The 21,062-nt window shown below is 40.9% G+C and overlaps 1 protein-coding gene across 1 annotated transcript; it reads right to left on the reverse strand.

The window, feature by feature from the left end:
• Nucleotides 1-3,862: 3,862 nt before the first annotated feature.
• Nucleotides 3,863-14,129, reverse strand: LOC140361479 (uncharacterized). Its single transcript, XM_072447195.1, has 6 exons — nt 13,977-14,129; nt 13,368-13,528; nt 8,545-8,758; nt 5,394-5,500; nt 5,170-5,307; nt 3,863-3,959 (listed from the first exon to the last, which is right to left on the reverse strand). The coding sequence occupies exons 1-6, from the start codon at nt 14,082-14,084 to the stop codon at nt 3,872-3,874; spliced, it is 816 nt and encodes a 271-aa protein (XP_072303296.1). The 5' UTR covers nt 14,085-14,129; the 3' UTR covers nt 3,863-3,871.
• Nucleotides 14,130-21,062: the final 6,933 nt, after the last annotated feature.

Below are 21,062 nucleotides of genomic sequence, written 5' to 3' on the forward strand. Positions count from 1 at the left end.
ATTGATGTCAATGTAAATGTTGAAAGGGAAAGCTTCATCCTTGTGATGCTTGCAGGCCAACAAGTAGAAATATTTCATTATGATTGTGGTGGAGTTTCCACCTGGAAGGCCCTGCATGCCTCGCCCGCACAACATTCTGAACCTCCTTCGCCCTGCTCAGCTCCGATAGGCTCGCCTTGACCTCTCACCTTTTACCTGCTGCTGCATCAGATTGTTCTTTTTAGGGATGGCCCGATATGGATTTTTTTTAGAACATATTTGTATGTTAAATTAATGATAAAGTGCATATGACAAGTTAGACAACACATTTCATTAAAACATAGTAAATGTGATTATATTTCAAATTTTCTTTTCAAATTTGGTGACAATTATAATTATACATCCTGGTTGGACATGAGCAGCAAATGTCCATAACTGTTACCTAGCAATCATACTGTGAACAAGGATATTAGTCTCATTTGCTGTGCAGTAGTTCAGTTATTTCTCTGGATGCTTTACTCCATTGTGCACCAGGCTACTACATTCAGTCGAACCACAGACATGTAGCAGGCAATTCAGATGGCTGGTCACAGTAATGGAATAGTAAGAGGAAAAACTTCAGAGGGACATCCGGCCTCAAGTACCGGTACTGTAGATTATTTTTTTTTTTTTTTTTTTTTTATTGACCATTACGTTAAAAAGAAAAACAGATACATTTACACTAACAAGAAAAACCCAATTGTTTGGTTTTTCCTATTTGTATGTGTGCATTTTTTAATTTTTTCTTTTCTTTTCTAAAAGATGCCTCTACACCTGCTGTTACTGTATTTTATGCTGGAATAGTTCCATCTAGTGTCCCTTCTGTGAATTGCACATTGACTAAACTTGGGGTGGAGCTGCTTGATCATTTTCAAATTGCTACTATGTACTCTGTGCAATTAAGAAAAGTAATTAACTAAGAGTCCACTGTAGCATTGTAGCCTAATGATTGTTTTTTTAGGTTTGCAGGCAAACCAGGAAAAAAAAGAAAAAAAAGAAAATGGAATGGGATTTTGTTTCCACAGTAACCTGCAAAACATAGAAAGAGATTTGTTAACATATTTAATCCTTTAATGTATTGATTAAAAACATATAAAAAAAATTACATTTGTAATTTGTGTCCAAAAAAAGCCAAACATTTTCATACCGTATTAAAACATTTTCCAAATTACTTCGTCTTCACGATAGAACAGATCGACACAGCTTGTTCTGGATCCATTAGTGTCGTTTGTGAGTCATCCTGTTGTATTGTTCTTTACACATGCTCTTGATAAGAATGTTAAGTGTTTAAAATAATGTATCTACTGAAAGCACACATTACTTTTTTTTCTGTGATGCGCCGCGATCCTCGTCAGGATTTGTTGCATCTACTGGAGTAGAATTACCATGGGGAAATAAGAATACTACTACTAATAGTGTATATACTTTGTATATTTCATTCAGAGCATTCCTGCCTCAAATCACGTTAATTATAATTCAGTGCCTGCATTAGCACGTCGGAGGAAAGCTAGAATTTATTTCACCATGTAATTCCCTCTGCAGCTATGGAGGACCAAAAATGACATACTTGGAAATAAATCAATTAAGAAAATAAAGGCGAATAAAAATATTAATGGGTAAATAAATGCATGCATTTATCGATACACTAATGCGTACATAATGGAAAAGAAAAAATAAGCTTGCTTTTATATTTCTGTATTGATTAAAGCATTATAGTTTCAGAAAAAAACATTGCCTAGTAAATAAACAAATACGCTTTTAATGTATATGCATAAATAAATGTAGACATGCTATTATCAATACATAAATGTAAATTATGATTTTTTTTATTCACCTCTTTTATTGATTGATTTATTTCCAATCAAGTCATATTTGGTCCTCCATAATGCAGCCAGTAGATGTAGCCCAAAGTCAGTTGTCTTATGTTCTAAAACATAAGATGACAAAGCAAAGCTACAAAAGTATGTTTAAAGGCCTGTGTTCAAAAATGTGTCTATAAAAAGCACACATTCCTTCATGTCACTTAAGTGTTTCCCACATCAAGACTTGAGTTTGAGCTCCATCTACAGGCTGCAGAGGGACTTACATGTGTGAGATAAACAGACCAGGCTGACCCCAAACATGCAAATGTAGGAATGCAGATGTAATGAGCAGAAATCATGCTCATTACAACTGCATGGGGATGATTCATGGACTTTGCAGAAACATTGAAACATTGCAGAAGAATAATGCTCTACCTATGACTTCACAAATCTGGAAAATTCTGAACAGAGTGCTCAGAGGGAGTAAACAGAAGTCATCAAACAAACATTTTGCCAGTTTCATGGCTATGATTATTATCAATATTGCCCAGTAATAGTTATTTGTGAACACTGTTGCACAAATCTGCAGCAGGTGACAGACTGAGTCCATATCATTAATTATCGTGAATCCACAAATTATATACACTATTTTAGCCTCATATACACAACAGTGAAAGCTTGATTGCTCCGCAAACAACCCAGAGCCTCATACTGCTCACTTTGTTCAGTATTTTGTGGATTAAAACCCCCCTCGTTCTCTAGCCTCAATCAGAGCTAGCCTAGCTTAGCGCTATGCTAGTGTCATGGCTGAATCTTCCTCTGCCTTTACCTGCTCAAGTTGTCATATGTTGAGTCAGAACCCTGGCTCTTTCTCTGATGACAGGTGCTTTAAGTGCAGTGTAGCTTTGGAGGCCAGGGTTACGGAGTTAACCCTGAAAAAAACGAGGTCATCATCACTTAAACATCTACAAGACGCTTTATCAGAGCAGATAGTCACACTGGACAATGTCAGTGTAGCCTCCAGTTCTACTGTAAGAAACCTTGGAGCCTTATTTGACCAGGAACTCTCATGTAAAGCGCATATAAATCAAGCCATTGTTTAATCCGTTTTTCACTGTCGCCCTCCGAGACAACAGCTGTTGTGATTTTGAGCGTTACAAAAATGAATTGAATTGAATATTCATACGTCAGCAGCAGGAACAGGAACATGGACATGGAATATAATTTGATATGCAATGTTGATATCACAGACCTGTTGCTGCTCAATCTCAATATGAGTTTACTATTTTTATAGTTTAAGCTATGTGACAATAAATTGTTCATGTAGTAAATAAAACGACTGCATTGTGTTTGTATTCACAGTGACAACAGTGTGAACACTGTTAGACCTCACAGCAGCTTCACGTGTTCATACTTTATTACACTCTGACCTGTGTTTTTACCTGTGGCTCCTGATCTATCCAGGTTTGCACATTTTTGGATGTTTTCCTCACAAAGCATCATCTCAGAAGTTTGTTTTCTTGTTGTTAGCTCCACACTAGCGCTGTTTTACCATAAGCTCTAACGTCCGAGAAAGAAGACAACAGTCTTCTTTCTTCCACGTGTTTCCCGAAGCCACATGTCACTTTCCCCGCTCAGACCTCTCTGCTCAAGTCAAATCTGTAAAGTTTTGTGTGCGCATCGGCACTCAGCCCTCGGCACTCGCTCCAGCAGCACGGCAGCACTGAGCAGCGTGGGGGAGGGTGGGCTGCTGCAAAGGACTGTGGGACTTGTAGTTCTAGCGCTAAAGGTGCTATACATCTATCAGAAATTAGTTAATTAATGAGACAAAACACTGTGATTACATGATTTAATTATGATTGATTACACATTGAGCTAGTGTTTTTTTGTACGTTGCTTTTTGTGGTTATTTGCAGGTTATTACATATATGTATTAGTTATATTTTACTGTAATGTTTACATTTTGTACGCATTATTATTTTTGTGTTAACTTGACCACTGAAATGCCTGATTCCAGAACACCAGGCTTCGTCCACTTCAAAACTGGAGGATCAAGGTTTACACGCAAACCAGTAGAAGTACTTTGTAACCAAAGTAACTTGGGTTTCAGGAGAGGACACTTGCATGGTGTCCAGCAACCTACAAAAAGAGAAAAATGTATCATATTACCATGTTAGACGATGCTTCAGTTAAAAAAAGTACTGAATATATTATTTGTCTTGCCAACTTATTTTTCATATAAACTTATATAGATTTTTAAAAATTCGCTTCTCGTTTTACTCTGCATTATTTGTATGGCTCTTGTACATTAAAAAAGCTTGTGCTTCTGCATGAGATGTTTTAGAACTTTAAATAATGTACGTAAAATAATATAAAATATATCACTCAGGCCTTCCCTCATCAGGATTGGTGTTAAATCTCCATCTACTGGCAGCAGATGGAATTGCAAAGGGGAGATAAACAAATCTAGCTTGCCATGCTAATGTTGTAATGAATGTGATTTGAGGCAGAAATGTTTCAAACAAGTCTGGCAAAGATTTGTGGACAGGAGACCTCCGGATCTTTACCTTTGATGTCACAAATAGGGGAAATGTGGTGCTGAGTATTTTTGTGAGGCTACGAGAAGGAGCAGGGAAGACAAGCTTGAAAACAGGATTAATGAAGCTAAATACAACTCCATGTATGTTGTTCAGGAGGGAACAATATTATAGCATTGTTAAAAGCTCAAAACAGTAAATTTGGCGTAATATGATGTATTATTTATTAGTATGTAGTATAATAAATATAAGATAACATAAGATAAGAGAACCTTTATTTGTGCCACAATGGGGAAATTCCAGAAAGGTGCACTTTTCTGGTGGAGGCTCTGCCACTGTCTGGCTTTGCCTGGGATGTTCCACAGTATAGAATCATTTTTTTATTTATTTAAGATTTTTGGCTGTAAGCTTTATTAGACAGGAAAGATAGCGTGAAATAGGGGATGAGATAGAAGGGAGGACATGCAGGAAATTGTCGGAGTCAGGACCCGATCTCACAACACTGGCTGGCTGCATACGGGTGCTGTGCAGCACACAGTATGGCATTAAATTTAACCTTCATAGTAGGTGACACCACCAGAAAAAGTTACAGCTAACACCAGCGGAACAGGGGCACAGTAAGAATGCATGTTTTTGTGTTATTTTTTAGCAATTAAAACACCTTAAATTCCATGAATGTAAATAGACGTGTTTAAAGCAATTTTTAAATCTAAAACAATTACACAACTGAAAATATTTTGGTCAATGTTCTTCAGATTTATGCCCTGTCTAAAGATGACACATTAACTTGGCCTTCTAAATGAATATCTTACTTGCTCCGTATTCGATTGGAAAGTTCCTCAGCCTCTTGAGAGTTCTTTTCTTTGCATTTCTGATACGCCGTAAATGTTTGCACCAAGCTGATGTATCCATTGACAGTGATGGGTCTCCTCACCTCCAGTCCTTCATGCCTGGAGATGGAAAATACTAGCACATTTACCAACCAACGTTTTATGATTGGTTGTTGACAAATGTATAATATAAGAAAGATACTCACCATTCTTTATCTGGATAGGAGCAGAGCCTGAACATGTATTTGTAGATCTGCATTGAACTGGATGAACCAAGATGAGGGTTTCGGAACGGGACCAAGGCGGCATAGAACTGAAAATGGAAAAATAAATAAATTATTACATTTTGACAGATGCGTAGATGGGTTGCATAAGTACAGCAATTTTTGAGTGTGACAAAATAAAAAAGCACTTGAAACCTGTTAACTGCATCTTTAGGACTGCAAATAGAATTGTATGTGATTTTGCATGTTTACATTAAAATAAGATTACATATGTGATTGACCAAGGCTAAACCAGTTACATGTCTACCCGGAGACATTTTGAGTTATTCACAGATTCCGAAAGTGTGAATTCAAAGCTTTCCAATGATGTCTCACTCATGTAGATCTGATCATATTTGAGTAAGTTGTGGTCATTTGAATGTAAACAACTCTCAAAACCTTTCACTGAGAAAACTGCCTCTAAAGATTCTCACCTGAGTGAGCCCAGAGTCACAGGGGGGCTCATTTGCATCTCATTGAGATAAGCCCTCCCCCCTGTCACACTGACACCACCTTCCCCCTACAGCTGTCACTGAAGACTCAAGAGGAGTGTTGTTGATGTGAACTGGACTTGAATCAGAATTAGAAGTTACTATATTAAAATGGAAATACTTGGATTACAAAAGGCCCTGAATGGAATCAAAGAATCAGAATGAGAATAGGGTTCATTGCATTTGTCGATAAACATAATTCACAGGTGATTCAGTGCAACACAAACAACAAAAGATAAGATAAGATAGCCTTTAATGTTACAACGCAGTAGATACAGGGGGAAAGGACAGTAACTTATAGGAAGTTTAAAAAACACTCTTAATAGAAGAACACTTATAAACAGATGCCAGGGCCAGGTATACGAACTGCAACGGGTCCATGGCTTTGAATATATGAGATATGAGATATTAGATATGATATGTACACCACCAGAGTCCAATTACATCAGAGATCACATCCTCATCCTCTTCTTCGTCTGTGCTGTGACTCTCGGCTCTTGGCATCAAAGCTGTAAACAAATAACAGGACATTTAAGAAATGGCTAACTATTTCACATAACACTCATTAACTATTTTTTTTTTTTTTTTTAACACAATGTGAGAGTTTCAATATAAATACCTGAAGTGCTGATAACTCTTGATCTTTGGAAGCCGTCTGAAGAAGGGACTCAGATGCTTCTGCCAGTCCAAGTTCTTGACAAACACTTTGCCATCCGCCGTTCCAACAAGCTGTGGGATATTGAGGTGAGACTCAGGAGAGCTGTTTTCCACTACCTGATGACAAGGGCGACAATGTAAAAAAATGAGAACAGAAGAAACATATCTTAAGCAGAGAGCAGCACTGAAGTTTTGCCAGGCTAATGATTACACATTACAGTAGTCAAATAATATAAACTAACCTCAGCGATGTCTTCCAAAGTGTCAACCCTGGTCTTCATGTATGCTCGCTTGATAAGTCCAAAGCCGCAATCAGGGGAGAATTTGGTGTGGCCAGCAATGAGGAAGTGGATGTCCATTGTGTAGTGAAGGATTTCACGTAGAGACAGGTCATGTCAGTCAGGGTGTCTTTGCCAATTCTGAAAAGGGGAAAAAAATGATTAGGGTTAACAGTAATATGGGAATAACACGCGTCACAGATAACAGTTCACATTGTGACGTTAACGGTGTATTTAAGATGCAAAAGGCGGAGATATTGGGACATCTGCCCTCGGCTAGCGGGGCTAGCTAGCTCACTTGAGATAACACTGCTCGTAAAAGCAAAACACTTGCAGAACAGCACACCAAAACATAAACATACACTCGAGTTTAAAACCGGCGCACATTAAAGTGATTAAAAGCGGTTTTAGTCGCAAAGCTTACCTGGTTCAGCCGTCCTGTTGTCTCTCCCAACACCGTGCACAGAGAGACACACAGGAAGCTGATAATGGCCAGGCAAGCGTGTGATTGGTTCGAGTGACGCAGTGCGTGCGTGACGTGCAACGTACGTAAGCCACGTGACCAGAAGTGGTATCGGGAGTTGTAGTTTTTTTCTCTTCCCACGCCGAAAAATAACCCGATAACATAGCAAAGTTTGGATTACAACTTAGCTCCGAATAGCTGCGTTTAGCTCCGGGCTGTGGGGCTAACAGCCGGTTTAGCACCATAAAACAGACACAAAGCACGACCCACACAACCCACGGGCCAACCCACGCCGAAAAATAACCCGATAACATGGTGATAACAGCAAGTAGTCACATTAAGCCCGTATTGCAGAGTGCACTGAAGCAACATGTTAGCTTAGCATTAGCTTCACCGGAGCAGACAAGTAAGATTCTAAAGTGATCACGAGACCGCCTTAAAACACAGCGTTAAAGCAATAATTTAGTAGTAAAGTAAAAGTGTACCTGAGTAAACAGTTCCGTTGCAATGTAGTCCAGGAAATGTAAGCTCTGAAGACTGTGCTCTGCAGACGGTCTGGAGTAATGAGAGGAAAACACGGAGCACGCAGCTGTAGCCATGCGGATCACAGCTGATTGGTGGAAAATGTAAACAATACGTTGGCTAGAAAAAGGTGACGCCCCCCAGGAGAGCAGGAAAAAGACCCGAAAACTCCACATTTTTAACAGCTCAATGTATACGTTTAAGACAACCAATAGTGTTATCTGACGCACACAGGGGCTTATTCATAACTTCAACTAGCACATTCTGCAAAAAAACGAAAATCACAAATTTGGGGGAAAAAAAGTAAAATGCTGTTTTTCTCAGTTTCACCGAGGCCGACATGGTCCGACAATTGTCGTGGCAAGTCATATATGGTCTCGCTGCAGAGCCATAATCAGGTGAAAAATGAGCAAAAAAACAATGACAAGCTTCATAGGTATATCAACTTTAGTTATAATGGCTGTTAGAAAAGATGCGTTTCATTGGATCTATGCAGTAAACTGGACATTGGGTCTGGAATCTCCACAACTTGTAAGTCCTGTTTTTTTTACATCTCTATTGACTGTCGAGTGAGGCATTTAGACAAGACCTGAAGGGGTGTTGTTTCGGCAACACGTTATGTATTTTAGCATATGGTATTCCGTTTGTATGTGGTGGAGTTGTTGCTTATACAATGTTCTAACCTCTTTGCAGACTTCCTTCAGTTTCTCTGAGACATCTCCATACTCCAGCTCCATGTCCATGGCGTAGGTGAGCAGAGCCAAGCATCCTCCAGGCCTCAGCACGCGGTTCACCTCCTCCAGGAAACGTGTCCGATCGAACCAGTGAGCCGCCGTCATGGCGGTCACAAAATCCACCGTCCCACTCTCAAACGGAAGATCTTCAGCTGGACACTGCCTTGAAAAGACCACACAAAAACACCATGAAATACAGTTTGGACTTATTATATCCATGTTTGCTTTTGGGAGGATTGTTTGATCCAAAGCTAAGCATGAGAGGTTTTACCTCCCAAAGCGCTCATGTTGCTCTCTTCAGATCCACCCAGACGATTGAATAAGAGAGAACAGATCAGAATCAGAATCTTTCCTCTGCTGTAGGAGTCATAAGTACTTTATTTTTTAATACATGTCACTTATGTCAACTACAGTTTGTCTATTTGCACTTAGTTTCGCACTGTTCAGCCCATACTCTACATCATGTATTTTTTGTGCATGTCTTAATTCAACATAGTTTATACGTTACTATTACTATGTATTGTTTTATATTGCACCTTAGTTCTCACCTTAGCAGTTCTCAAACAACAACCCCGCCTCTGTGTGGAGTGGGCTCCGGCTTTTCACAAACTATAAGCCCAGAGCCCCCCCTTCTATAGATGACAGAAAACTGGCCCAACAACTCAATTCTTTCTACTGCAGATTTGACAGTACCACCCCCCACCCCACTATGGCCACCTCTGCCATCCCAACCGCGCCCCCCTCCCCCACACATCTCACAGTTCAAGAACAGGACGTGTGCAGAATATTTCGCAAGTCCAACCCGCGAAAAGCTGCTGGACCAGACGGTGTCAACCCGGCCACCTTAAGACACTGCGCAGGCGAGCTGGCCCCTGTCTTGGCATTCTTAACACCTCCCTGGAGTAATGCCATGTCCCAGTCTGCTTCAAGTCGTCCATCATCTTCCCTGTCCCCAAGAAGCCCCGGATCACTGGACTTAATGACTACAGACCTGTGGCGCTGACGTCTGTAGTCATGAAGTCATTTGAGCGCCTGGTCCTCCCCCATATCAAGTCCCTCACCTCCCCCCTGCTGGACCCCCTGCAGTTCACCTATAGAGCCAACAGGTCTGTAGACGACGCTATCAACCTGGCACTCCACTTCACCCTGCAGCACCTGGACTCCCCGGGAACCTATGCCAGGATCCTGTTTGTGGACTTCAGCTCTACATTCTACACCATCCTCCCTGCTCTGCTCCAGGACAAGCTCTCCCAGCTCAATGTGCCAGACTCCACCTGTAGGTGGATCACTGACTTCCTGATGGATCGGAGGCAGTGCGTGCGGCTAAGGAAGAATGTCTCAGAGACACGGACTATCAGCACAGGAGCTCCACATGGCTGTGTACTTTCTCCCGTGCTCTTCTCCCTCAAACTCCTGCACCTCCAGCCACGACTCCGTAAAACTAATTAAGTTTGTGGATGACACCACCCTCATCGGGCTCATCTCGGACAGGGATGAGTCTGTCTACTGGAGGGAGGTGGACCGGCTGGTGTTCTGTTGCAGCAGTAACAACCCAGAAGACAGTTGAGATGATCATGGACTTCAGGAAAGTCAAAGCCCCCCAACCCCCCCTCACCATCTCAGGCTCCCCCATCTGCACTGTGGACTCCCTCCGCTTTCTCGGCACCAACATCACCCGGGACCTCAGGTGGGGGCTCACCATCAACTCCCTCACCGGGAAGGCCCAGCAGAGGATGTACTTCCTGCGGCAGCTGAGGAAAGCCAAGCTGACAGTGGAGATGATGGTGCAGTTCTACACGGCCATCATTGAGTCCATCCTCACCTCCTCCATCACCGTGTGGCACGCTGGAGCCACAGCCAGAGACAAGCAGAGACTACAGCACATTGTGCGCTCTGCTGAGAAGGTGATCGGCCGCAAACTTCCATCGCTGCAGGACCTGTACGTTTCCAGGGCTCTGGGACGTGCAGGTCGAATCACAGCCGACCCTTCTCACCCTGGACACGGACTATTTGAGCCAATCCCCTCAGGCACGAGGCTACGGTCCATCCGGACCAGAACCTCCCGTCACGAGAACAGTTTCTTTCCCTCTGCCGTTGAACTCATGAACATTACCTAAGCACCTTGCACTCACTGCACTGTTCACTTCCTATTGCACTACAAAACTTTATATTTTATTATGTACATATCATCACTTCCTAGTGCACTACATAACTTTATATTTTATTATGTACATATCATGCCGTTTAGTATTCAGTGTTCAATGTTTTTGTTGTTGTGTTGTTTTGAATTCAGTGTTCAATGTTTTGTTGTTGGTGCTGTGTTGCACCAAATCACGTTCCTATGTCTGTGAATTTTGTTCATGACAAATGGCAATAAACCCTATTCTGATTCTGAGTTACTCATTTGTGAATTTATTCAGTGACAATAGAAATAAAACATCATATTATAAATATATATATATTATTATTTTTTAAAGATTTTGTTGCCCGAAGGCTTAATTAGACAAGAGAGGAGAGTGTGAAATGGGGATTAGAGAGAAGGGAGGACATGGAGTCAATTGTCAGAGTCAGGATTCAAACTCACGTGATGATAACTAACATGCTTAGCAAAACAAAAAAAAGGTGCACCTGTTTCCTGTTTATCGAGGCAAAGCACTTGTGTAAAGACTTAGAATATTACATTTCCTGTGCATAATGCATTATCCAGACCCAATGCATTACATAATGTGATGTAATGTGTAACACGACATAGAGGAGCAGAGGGGAAATAAATGCAAAAAAATCTGAGGATGAACGGGGAGTATTTTCCCGCTTACTCTAGCTTTAGCCATGTCTGACATGAAACAAACTTAAACAAACGTGAAGCTATTGTGGCATTCACGCTAGGAAGACTTGAATTTACCTTCATCGCCCTGCTCTGCTAGTATAGCCCCAGAAGCTGCCGTTTTTTGCGTCACTTCTGGGTTTATGTGATTGGTTCTGTCTCTGCTCTCTAAACTCCGCCCTAGAAATTGAACCTCAGCGGTCGAGCCCCAGACCCACACACAGTTTTGATAAGTAGTTTGCCAAAACATGTTGGGAATGGCTGGTCAGGCAAGGTGTACGCTGCTCTCTGCGTTAAAGGTGATATTTATAAAAATAAACATGAACCATTGCGCACACCCATGCAAGGTCTGGAGCTGACATACATGTTATGCATTTTTCTTAGACATGGCTCAGAGGCGAGGGGAGCAGTGAGAGCAAGGACCCCCCACCCACCTGGAGAGGGTGAATCTTTGAAATTGGACTTGTTTGACTTTATTTCTTTAGAAAAGCCAAAGAATTGAATTAAACTCTGAGAATTTAGTCACAAGTGAGTGTGAGACATAGCCTACACAAATGATTTGTGTATCATATTTTACAAAGTGTTGCAATGTGAAAGGATGTGCACTCTTGTGCACGCTCATCCACGGGCACCGGAGCGCATCAACTCTGAAGCTGAAGTCCACTCATCCTCCACACCAGGGGTGTCAAACCGGATCCGGTCTGCCAAACGTTTTAATTCGGCCCGCCGAACATTTTGAATTAATATTTAATTATTTTTTTTTTCCAATTTTTTTTTCGTTCATAGATCGAAAATCCGTAACTATTGTTAGCGCTAAAACTACACGTCCCACAATGCCGCTGGTGGCCGCCCCTCCCCCGCGCGGCTCTTCACTGCCTGTGTGCTGCAAAGGGAAAAGTGCTGAGAGAAGTAAGACACGCGCTTGCGCACTTTACAGCACTTACGCACCTCAGAGCAGAGGTCTGAGAGAGGACAGAGACGTGTGGCTTTATGAAACACGTGGAAGAAAGAAAGAATACGGTTTTGTGGATTTTAGAGTTGTGCTAAAAGTGGAGCTAACAACAAGAAAACTAACTTCTGTGATGATGCTCTGTGAGGAAAACATCCTCTACAAACCTGGACAGATCTGGAGCCACAGCTAAAAACACAGGTCAGAGTGTAATAAAGTCTGAACATGACTGTGTCCACACTAATGTGACTGTGAACACAAACACAATGACCTCATTTGAGTCACTACATGAATCATTTGTCACTAAGATCAACTTAAACTATGAAAAAATTGAGCTCATATTGAGTTTGAGCAGAAACATGTCTGTGATATGAACATTTCACATCAGAAATCACATGAAAAGTCCATGTTCCTGTTCCTGCTGCTGCATGAATATGGACTCAGTCTTTCACCTGCTGCCCGCAGCCCAAAATGAGTTTGACACCCCTGCTCCACACACTCATGACCTGTGGCGATGACACATTCAACATGCACCCAAACCTTCACGTGCACAAAGCCATATGAGACATGTTTAACCCTCTTTGGTAATGTGTGGATATGCGCTCCAAATCTTCAGTCATTTTAAGAAAACACTCAATTACGGGAAGATGCAGTGTGTCAATGGTTTGTGTCAGAGAAGCAGAGTTCACTTTTCCCTAAAGTTCTCTTCAGGGGGCGTGGCAGGAGGTATTCTGCTGCTCATAGCGACTTTCAAGAGGAAAATGCGTTAAATGTGTATGGAAGGGTTTTATCAATCTGAACTTTTTTGACGTGCATGAAATTTGGGTTTCGTTCGTATGTACTTTTTCAAGTAGAATTTGTCGCCGACATGAACCTAACCAAGCACTAGAGCCAACAAGACCAGGCAGTCCAAACATGCCTATTGTAAAACAAGTCACGGAACAAGTTTGACAGTGCATTTTTAATAGCTACGACAATATAAAATGTTCTTCTTCTTACTTGTATGAAACATTGCTACACTTCAGAACGGCCTGTGCGTTCTCCAGCTGGGCGGGGCTTATGTCGGTGCCGATGACTTGACTGAAAAAGGGCGCCAGGAGAACGGTTCCTTGGCCGGAACCACACCCCACGTCTACGGCTAGTTTAGCAGGCAGCGCCACCTGGGGAACGGGAGAAGGAACCTTGAGTAAAAGTTAATCAGGAACTGTAAATAAAACAACTGGTAGTTTTGTGGTAACATACTGCCATTTCCAAACCGTTGCTGAGTGCACTACACCGGCTGGACATTTGTGTGACCACAATAGTGTGGACATTCAGATTCAGCTCACGTGAAGTATCAACAATCATGACTACAATCCAAGAATAATTGTTTTTCCTACACAAAATCCCCCTATTTTTTACAGAACATTTCATGTAAAGAACATCTTCATGGAGACAAGCAGGTATCTTTCCTCCACCAGAAAAGTAACACATTGCATCTTTTTGATTTCTGTAGTCAAACAATTAATTCAACCAAGATCGCTCGAGCATTTGAAACAATCTGCCACAAACCGGTTGCAGCAGGTTACAAGTCATTCAACAGCATTTCTAAATCTTCTCCCACCTCACCCTTTTGTCCAGCAGCTTGGTGATCTGGCTGACCACCTCATCGGGCGTCACTCGGTGTCTGAGGTACTCCGCCGCATGGTCCTTATCCTCGTAGAGTCGCACTGCCATGATCAATGTCCACAAAATGAAGGAAAGTGCACATAAAATCCCCGACCAAACTCCTCTCCCGGGTTACGAATTGCCAAATGAGGCGTGAAGTTGAAAGTTTGCCAGGCTTGATCAGCAGGAGGGCCCCATGGAATTAGAGGGACAGGGCAAGAGTGCATGCGACCAAGAGCAAAGGGCCCCATTTCTGAAGAGTATTGTGGGTAATGTGATTATGTAAATAACACCTCATGGTTATTAAGTCTTTAAAATGGTAAATAAGAGTTGGAGCAAAAATTGAGAAATTGCAGGAGAGTTTAAAATTTGAGAGAAAAGTTTGAGAGAAGTTACTCAAGGAACTTCTTCTTAAAAGTTTCAATCATTGATACAGTTTTTTTCCCCAAAACATTCTTGATATCCAGTGTTGGAAAGCAACAAAGTAAAAATGCTGATCTTTGGTCAACAGTAGCATTTCCAATCAAGCTCACAGCCAGCACAGAATGTCAAAAAGATAAAACAATCTGAAAAGTACTTTTACTTCAGTCCAGTTCAAACATTTTGTACTGTAGAAAGAACAGATTACTCCTCCTAAATGTAGTGAAGTAAAAATCAAAAGAACAAAAGTAAAAGTACTGGACTTGCTACTTATGACCAGAAATCACCACATTTATCACTTAAACATTTCTCAAAATCTGTGTGGAATAATTTGACTTACATTTTACTCTTTAAGTGCATTTGCTGGTGCTTCAAAACGTTCTCTAAAGTAGAGTTTTCTATGTGCTACTTGATAAATGTAGTCCACCACTCTTGATGTACAATATAGACACTTGGAGGTTGTAATATACTACACATCAGAGGTAAAGTGAAACCAGCAGGTGAACAGAGATGAAAACACGCACTGCCAAAAAGTTGGTTGTGGAAAACCTATGGCTTTAGTCAACTAAAGAACTTGTTGGTCGACTTAAGACTTGCCTTGTGCATCAATTAAATGGGGTGAGGAATTAACAAAAGCTTTCAAACCTAGCTTTGGTATAAGAAAATTACCAAAACATTCAATTGCATAAAAAAAGGAAAAATAAATATACAATTCATTCTTAAATCTCTAGCGAACTCAATCCATACGTTCTCTTTTCTGCTGTGGTTCATCTGTGAATGTTTAATGATCTAATGATTTCTTCTTGTATTACAAGAAAAATCTGCACTTTCACAATATTAAAGGCGGTATGGACGATTTTTCGGCGATTTGAGAACGCAGGCGGAAGTACGCATGCGCACTCCCCCGTGCGGACTGATACAACACTGTCCACTTCTGCGTCAGCTCGAACTGTCTTTCTCCGTCTTCATTTTGCCCCGTACACTGAGGGAACTATATTATGATAGATCCATGCGCTTAGGCACGCGGAAACGTGGGCACTAACCGCACGCGGCTGCAGGTGAGCGATAGGTGCGTTTTATGATTGATACGTGGCAGGACAAATGATTTATCCACGCCACGAGGAAATATGATGAAAAAATTTGCTGAAAAAAATCGTCCATACCACCTTTAATTTGAGCTGTATCTGCATTAAATATCACTGATCTATAGAATGTTGTGATGTCATCAAAAACCAGGCAATTGCCAGGTTTCAGATGATGTGACAATGATATTTAATACAGATGGGGCACAAATAATATGATATTATTAAATGCAGATTTTTGTTGTAATCTAGTCATAGAAATCATCAGATTAAACCTTTTTACCTTTAGATATTTCACGGTAAAGTACAATGTAATCAATATGGAAAAATGGCTCTGGGAGTATGACATCATCACATTCTTGAGTCTCATCATAAACATAAATCATCAAGTTTAACTTTTGTGAATTTACCTGTATATTATCAATAGAGGTTATGCACCTACATTATTTTATTTGAAAAATACTTTTTTTATTTCATTCAAATTAGTTTTACAGGGTCCGTTGTTGCTGCGACTGTGCAGCTTGTTTGCTAATGACAGTTGGAGATTTAGGACACTTCAACTGCTGCATAACAATTTCCTCCACAGACAGACACACTGCCTTCTGTTCTGTCAGTTTAGCTTTGACTATGCAGAGTTTTGGAAGACAGGGGGGCTACTTGGATGTGCTGAGATTGTGCAAAATGTCCTTCAGTGCTATTCAGTGCAGGGACCGGTCTCAAATACATACAAAAAGTGGTAAAACAGAGGCACTAAAACAGACAAAAACTATTTGAATGTCATTATTATCTTTTAGCACATAAATATTAGGATCAAATAAAGCCAACGCGTTTCGTCCCCTCCGCCATTAGGACAAACTGGAAAAACTCATAGCATGTCTACAGTGGGCACCTGCACATGAGCATTAAAGGAGAGTTTGGTGTCCATACCATGGTCGAAACAAATACCCAAATACTTATTCATGGGTCCAAAGTGATGACACACACTGGTTGCTACTGCCATCTTGAGGACAAAAGCTGATGTTGACCTGTGGGCTGTTTCAAAACACAATATTTGACAGGAGCTTCACAATTCTTTCGTCCATTGAACTTGTGAGTTTGTGGAGAGTTTCTGCTTGAATCTCTTTGCAGAATGTCAGAATAACCTCCCAGAGCTGCTGTTTGGATGTGAGCTGCCTCCAGCCCTCATAGATCTTTCTCATGAGGATTCTCCAAAGGTTCTCAATAGGGTTGAGGTCAGGGGAGGATGGTTCTTCTTTTTGTACCATGGAAGAAAGTGGTCAGTCAGAAACTTCACATACTTCACAGAGTCATTTTCACACCTTCAGGGACTCTAAAGGGGCCGACCAGCTCTCTCCCCATCCACTACTCCATCCATCCGGACCATCCATTCTGCTTGTGAACATTGGTTAAAAGATTAAGCATAACCGCCAACCTCTGGAGGATCTGACACCTTCTAAATATATGGTCCAAGGAATTCAACTATTTCACGCTTTTCAGCACTAGAGACATCCTTTTTCTTTCCCATACTGCTTGAAAATTGTGGTCTTCTGAATGATCATTTTTTTTAGTGTAACTTACCGAATTCTGTGGTTATAATCAATACTGAGTTTACCATAAGTTCAACACGTACTGGACGAGCTGACCTCATGAACAAAGAAGCCAGCGGGGCAGGTGAGTCCAACAATTGATGCTTCGAGCTTGGCTTCAGTGTCCAAAGTCCAGTATGGCGTAAATATGTTAAAGACTAAACTTAGTCTTGACTTGGCTTCAACAATGAATGGCAAACTTTAAAAGAAAGTTTGATGTTGAAGTTTGATATCCAGTGTTAAACTTATTTCTCTGGATCTTAGGAAAAACTGATGAGATGAGCTGCTCATGAAAATTCAGAATACGTTGCCAGAAGTAAAACTGAGATTTACTTTGTGTAATTATGTTGCTGGTACGACAGAAACCGAGATGATATTTAAGAGTTTCCAGATTGACAGATCAGCAGCAGGTCACAAGTCATTCAACAACATTTCCAAATCCACCTCACCCTTTTGTCCAGCAGCTTGGTGATCTGGCTGACCACCTCATCGGGCGTTAGTCGGTGTCTGAGGTACTCCGCCGCATGGTCCTTGTCCTCGAAGAGTCGCACTGCCATGATCAATGTCCACAGACTGGAAGAAAGTGCACATAAAATCCCCGGGCAAACTCCTCCCCCATGGCTAGGAATTTCCAAATGAGGCGCAAAGTTGAAAGTTTGCCAGGCTTGATCAGCAGGAGGGCCCCGTGGAATTTAAGGGACAAGGCAAGAGTGCATGCGACCAAGAGCAAAGGGCCCCATTTCCGAAGAGTATTGAGACATGTGATTTTTTAAATAACACCTCAAAATTTTTTAAATTGCAGGAGAGTTTTAAAGCACATGACAAAGTTTGAGAGAGAATACTTTTTATTTTTACTTCACTACATTTTTGAATTGTAATGAAAAGTAAAAGTACTTTTCGTGTTGTTTTGTCATTTTGACATTCTGTGCTGGCTTTGAGCAAACTAAAATATGTACATAAAAGTCGCTCGAAAGTTTGATTGGAACAGTTACTGTAAAGTTTATGGCTGAAAATACACTTTTGAAACATATTAAAAGCTGCCTGTAGATGTGCCTTTTGTGATGTTCTTGAAGGTCAGCTCAGAGTCAAAAATAACACCCAGAGTTTTGTTTCTTGTGACGAGACTGTGCTTGTAGTTTAGGTAAAGTTTTTCTCTCAGAGCTTCAGGACCTAAGACTAAACTTCAGTTTTGTCCTGTTTTAGGTGGAGACATGGAGATGTGGAGCTGTGTATCATCAGCATAACTGTGGACGTTGAGTTTGTGTCTCCTGATGACACCACCAAGAGAGAGCGTGTACAGGTTAAAAGCACAGGACCTAAAATTGAACCCTGAGGAACTCCACACGTGTTATAGATCGTGGAGGAGCAGGTATTTAATCTTACCATGAACGTTCTGTCTGTTAGGTAGGATATATCTTTGGCCTCCAGTCTGTGAATTTGAATGACAGAGCCTTTAAAGGTTCTGTATTTAGTATGAATAATGGAATATGTATTTTTCTATAACTATAAATGTATTCAGTTGTTTAAAATTTGTATTTTAACTCAACAGAGAGATGTCATGAGTGATTTGAAACAACATACTCTTTACACAATGGATGTACTGACCCCAAATAGACAGCAGAGGGCAGTGTTTACCAGCTTGTGGACAACATTAGCCACAAGACAAATGTGTAAGGATTTTGTGTCACAAATGTATATGTTTTGCTATTATAATGCCATGTCTTTCATTAAAAAAATGACGCGATTGACCGCCATGCTCCCAGTCAAAAGTTGAATGTTTGAATATATGTTATCTAACATCTGCACTTAAAACTAATTTAAATCAACAACTAATCATTGCACTTCTCACTTTCTGCACTATTTATGTAAAGTTAAACTGTACATTGTAGTTTCATTTTATTTGATGCATGTCTTATTTGACAGATGTTGCTATTCTTCTTCATTGTTGTATGTTGCACCTTAATTCTGAAGCAAGTTCTTAGTTTCTGACTTTTTGTTCATTGACAATTGCAATAAAATGTTTTGTGATTCTGACTCATATAAGGATTGTGATCAAGATTTCCATAAAATAAAGATGGTGGTGGAACATTTGTCAGAAAACAAGACTAAAACAGGTCTAAAACATGCAGGTCTGGCTTAAAACATGTCTACTCCCAGAACTATTTATTTACTTACTTATTTATTCAGAGCACCATTAGCTTCCAGTACTCTTCCTGAGGTCCATTTGGCATAAAATCAGATCACATACACAATCACTTATTATTTATTTACAGACCTATTTACAAACCTTAAATGCAATTAGTCGGTGTAATCCCTCATTCGTCCAGGAGTGTTCCATTGAAGGAAATCTGGACTCTGTTTTTAGAAAAACGAAACGTGTCGATTCTCATCCAAGAGGCAGAGTGAGAATAACTACTGGATGAGAGTTGAAACATTTTGTCTTTCTAAAAACAGAGTCCAGATGACTTCGACTGAATATTTTTCTACAATTTAAATGCAAATCAATTTTAATCATTAACACTTAATATTCAATACATTTCAATCAAATACATGTCTGTTTTAGAGTCTTTTTGAAATAATATCTGTCACTAATTGCCTTATACTCACAATACTGAGGATCTACAGTCCTCTTCACACAATCTGACTTTGCAAAAGGAACAATTAAATCACCAGAGCTGACCTCTGGGTCAAATGCAGAGGACACATTTCCCTATGGGCACAATAAGATGTACATCAACCTAAACTTTAGTGACATACTTTATTACACTCTGACCTGTTGTTTACCTGTGGCCCCTGATCTGTCCAGGTTTGCACTTCTTTGGATGTTTTCCTCACAAAGCATCATCTCAGAAGTTTGTTTTCTTGTTGTTAGCTCCACATTAGCTTTGTTTTAGCATAAGCGCTAAGGCCGTAGTTATTTTATTACTTGGTTTACAGATTTTTTAATGAAATATATTGGAAATATAAATATAATTTCAATTTCAAAAGATGTTTTCTTCCGGGTTTGCCCAAAACTCACCACAGGAGGAGAGGGGGGGACGCGGCGCGCAGGAGCATGTAACAGTAGATTCAGCGTGTTTTAGACAGACAGAACTGAGGCTTAAGTGTGCACCCTCCCCCACCCACCCAGTCACGGCAAAACGCGCTGAAGAAAAAGTGGTAAACGGGTTTATGTGTATTTGCGATATAAAGGCGCACAGCAGACAGAGAGACGGGCGCGCGCTCTCGGCGGGGCCGCGCGCGCTCTCGGCGGGGCCGCGCGCGCTCTCGGCGGGGCCGCGCGCGCTCTCGGCGGGGCCGCGCGCGCTCTCGGCGGGACTGAGCGTCTCACTCCTGGAAGAGTATGGCGAAAAATTACTTAACGCGCTCTTAACTTTTGACTTAATACCGCTTTTTACATTTAATCTAATGCTATTTTGCGTTGTCGGTGGTACTTTATTGTGGCCCTCAGAGGCAACTGTTGTTGTGATTTTGGGCCTTACAAAAATAAATTGATTTGATTTGATTTGACTTTATGAAAAAAAATTGATAAATGTTTTTTTTATTTATAGAAATCAATGTGCGGCGGATCCGTAAACCAAGTAATAAAATAACTAAGGCCTAATGTCCACAAAACCATCTTCTTTCTTCCACGTGTTTCCCGAAGCCACATGTCACTTTCCCCGCTCAGACCTCTCTGCTCAAGTCAAATCTGTAAAGTTTTGTGTGCGCATCGGCACTCAGCCCTCGGCACTCGCTCCAGCAGCACGGCAGCACTGAGCAGAGTGGGGGAGGGTGGGCTGTAGACTTGTAGTTCTAGCACTAAAGGTGCTATACATCTATCAGAAATAAATTAAATAATGAGACAAAACACTATGATTACATGATTTAATTATGATTTATTACACCTTGAGCTTGTGTTTTTTTGTACGTTGCTTTTTGTGGTTATTTGCAGGTTTATACATGCATGTATTATTTAT

This window comes from Eucyclogobius newberryi, unplaced genomic scaffold (genome assembly GCF_026437365.1).
Source record: "Eucyclogobius newberryi isolate DKJ021-1_F unplaced genomic scaffold, fEucNew1.0.hap1 SCAF_1, whole genome shotgun sequence".
Lineage (NCBI taxonomy): Eukaryota > Metazoa > Chordata > Actinopteri > Gobiiformes > Gobiidae > Eucyclogobius > Eucyclogobius newberryi.

Bases quoted from the DNA above. Each gene is read 5' to 3' on its own strand.
- LOC140361479 (XM_072447195.1), bottom strand. From the start codon at position 14,084: ATGGCAGTGCGACTCTACGAGGATAAGGACCATGCGGCGGAGTACCTC. The intron at 13,529-13,976 runs GTGAGGTGGGAG...CCCGTTCCCCAG, and splicing joins CCAAGCTGCTGGACAAAAGG to GTGGCGCTGCCTGCTAAACT. The intron at 5,501-8,544 runs GTTAGAACATTG...TTCCATTTTCAG, and splicing joins TGAAGGAAGTCTGCAAAGAG to TTCTATGCCGCCTTGGTCCC.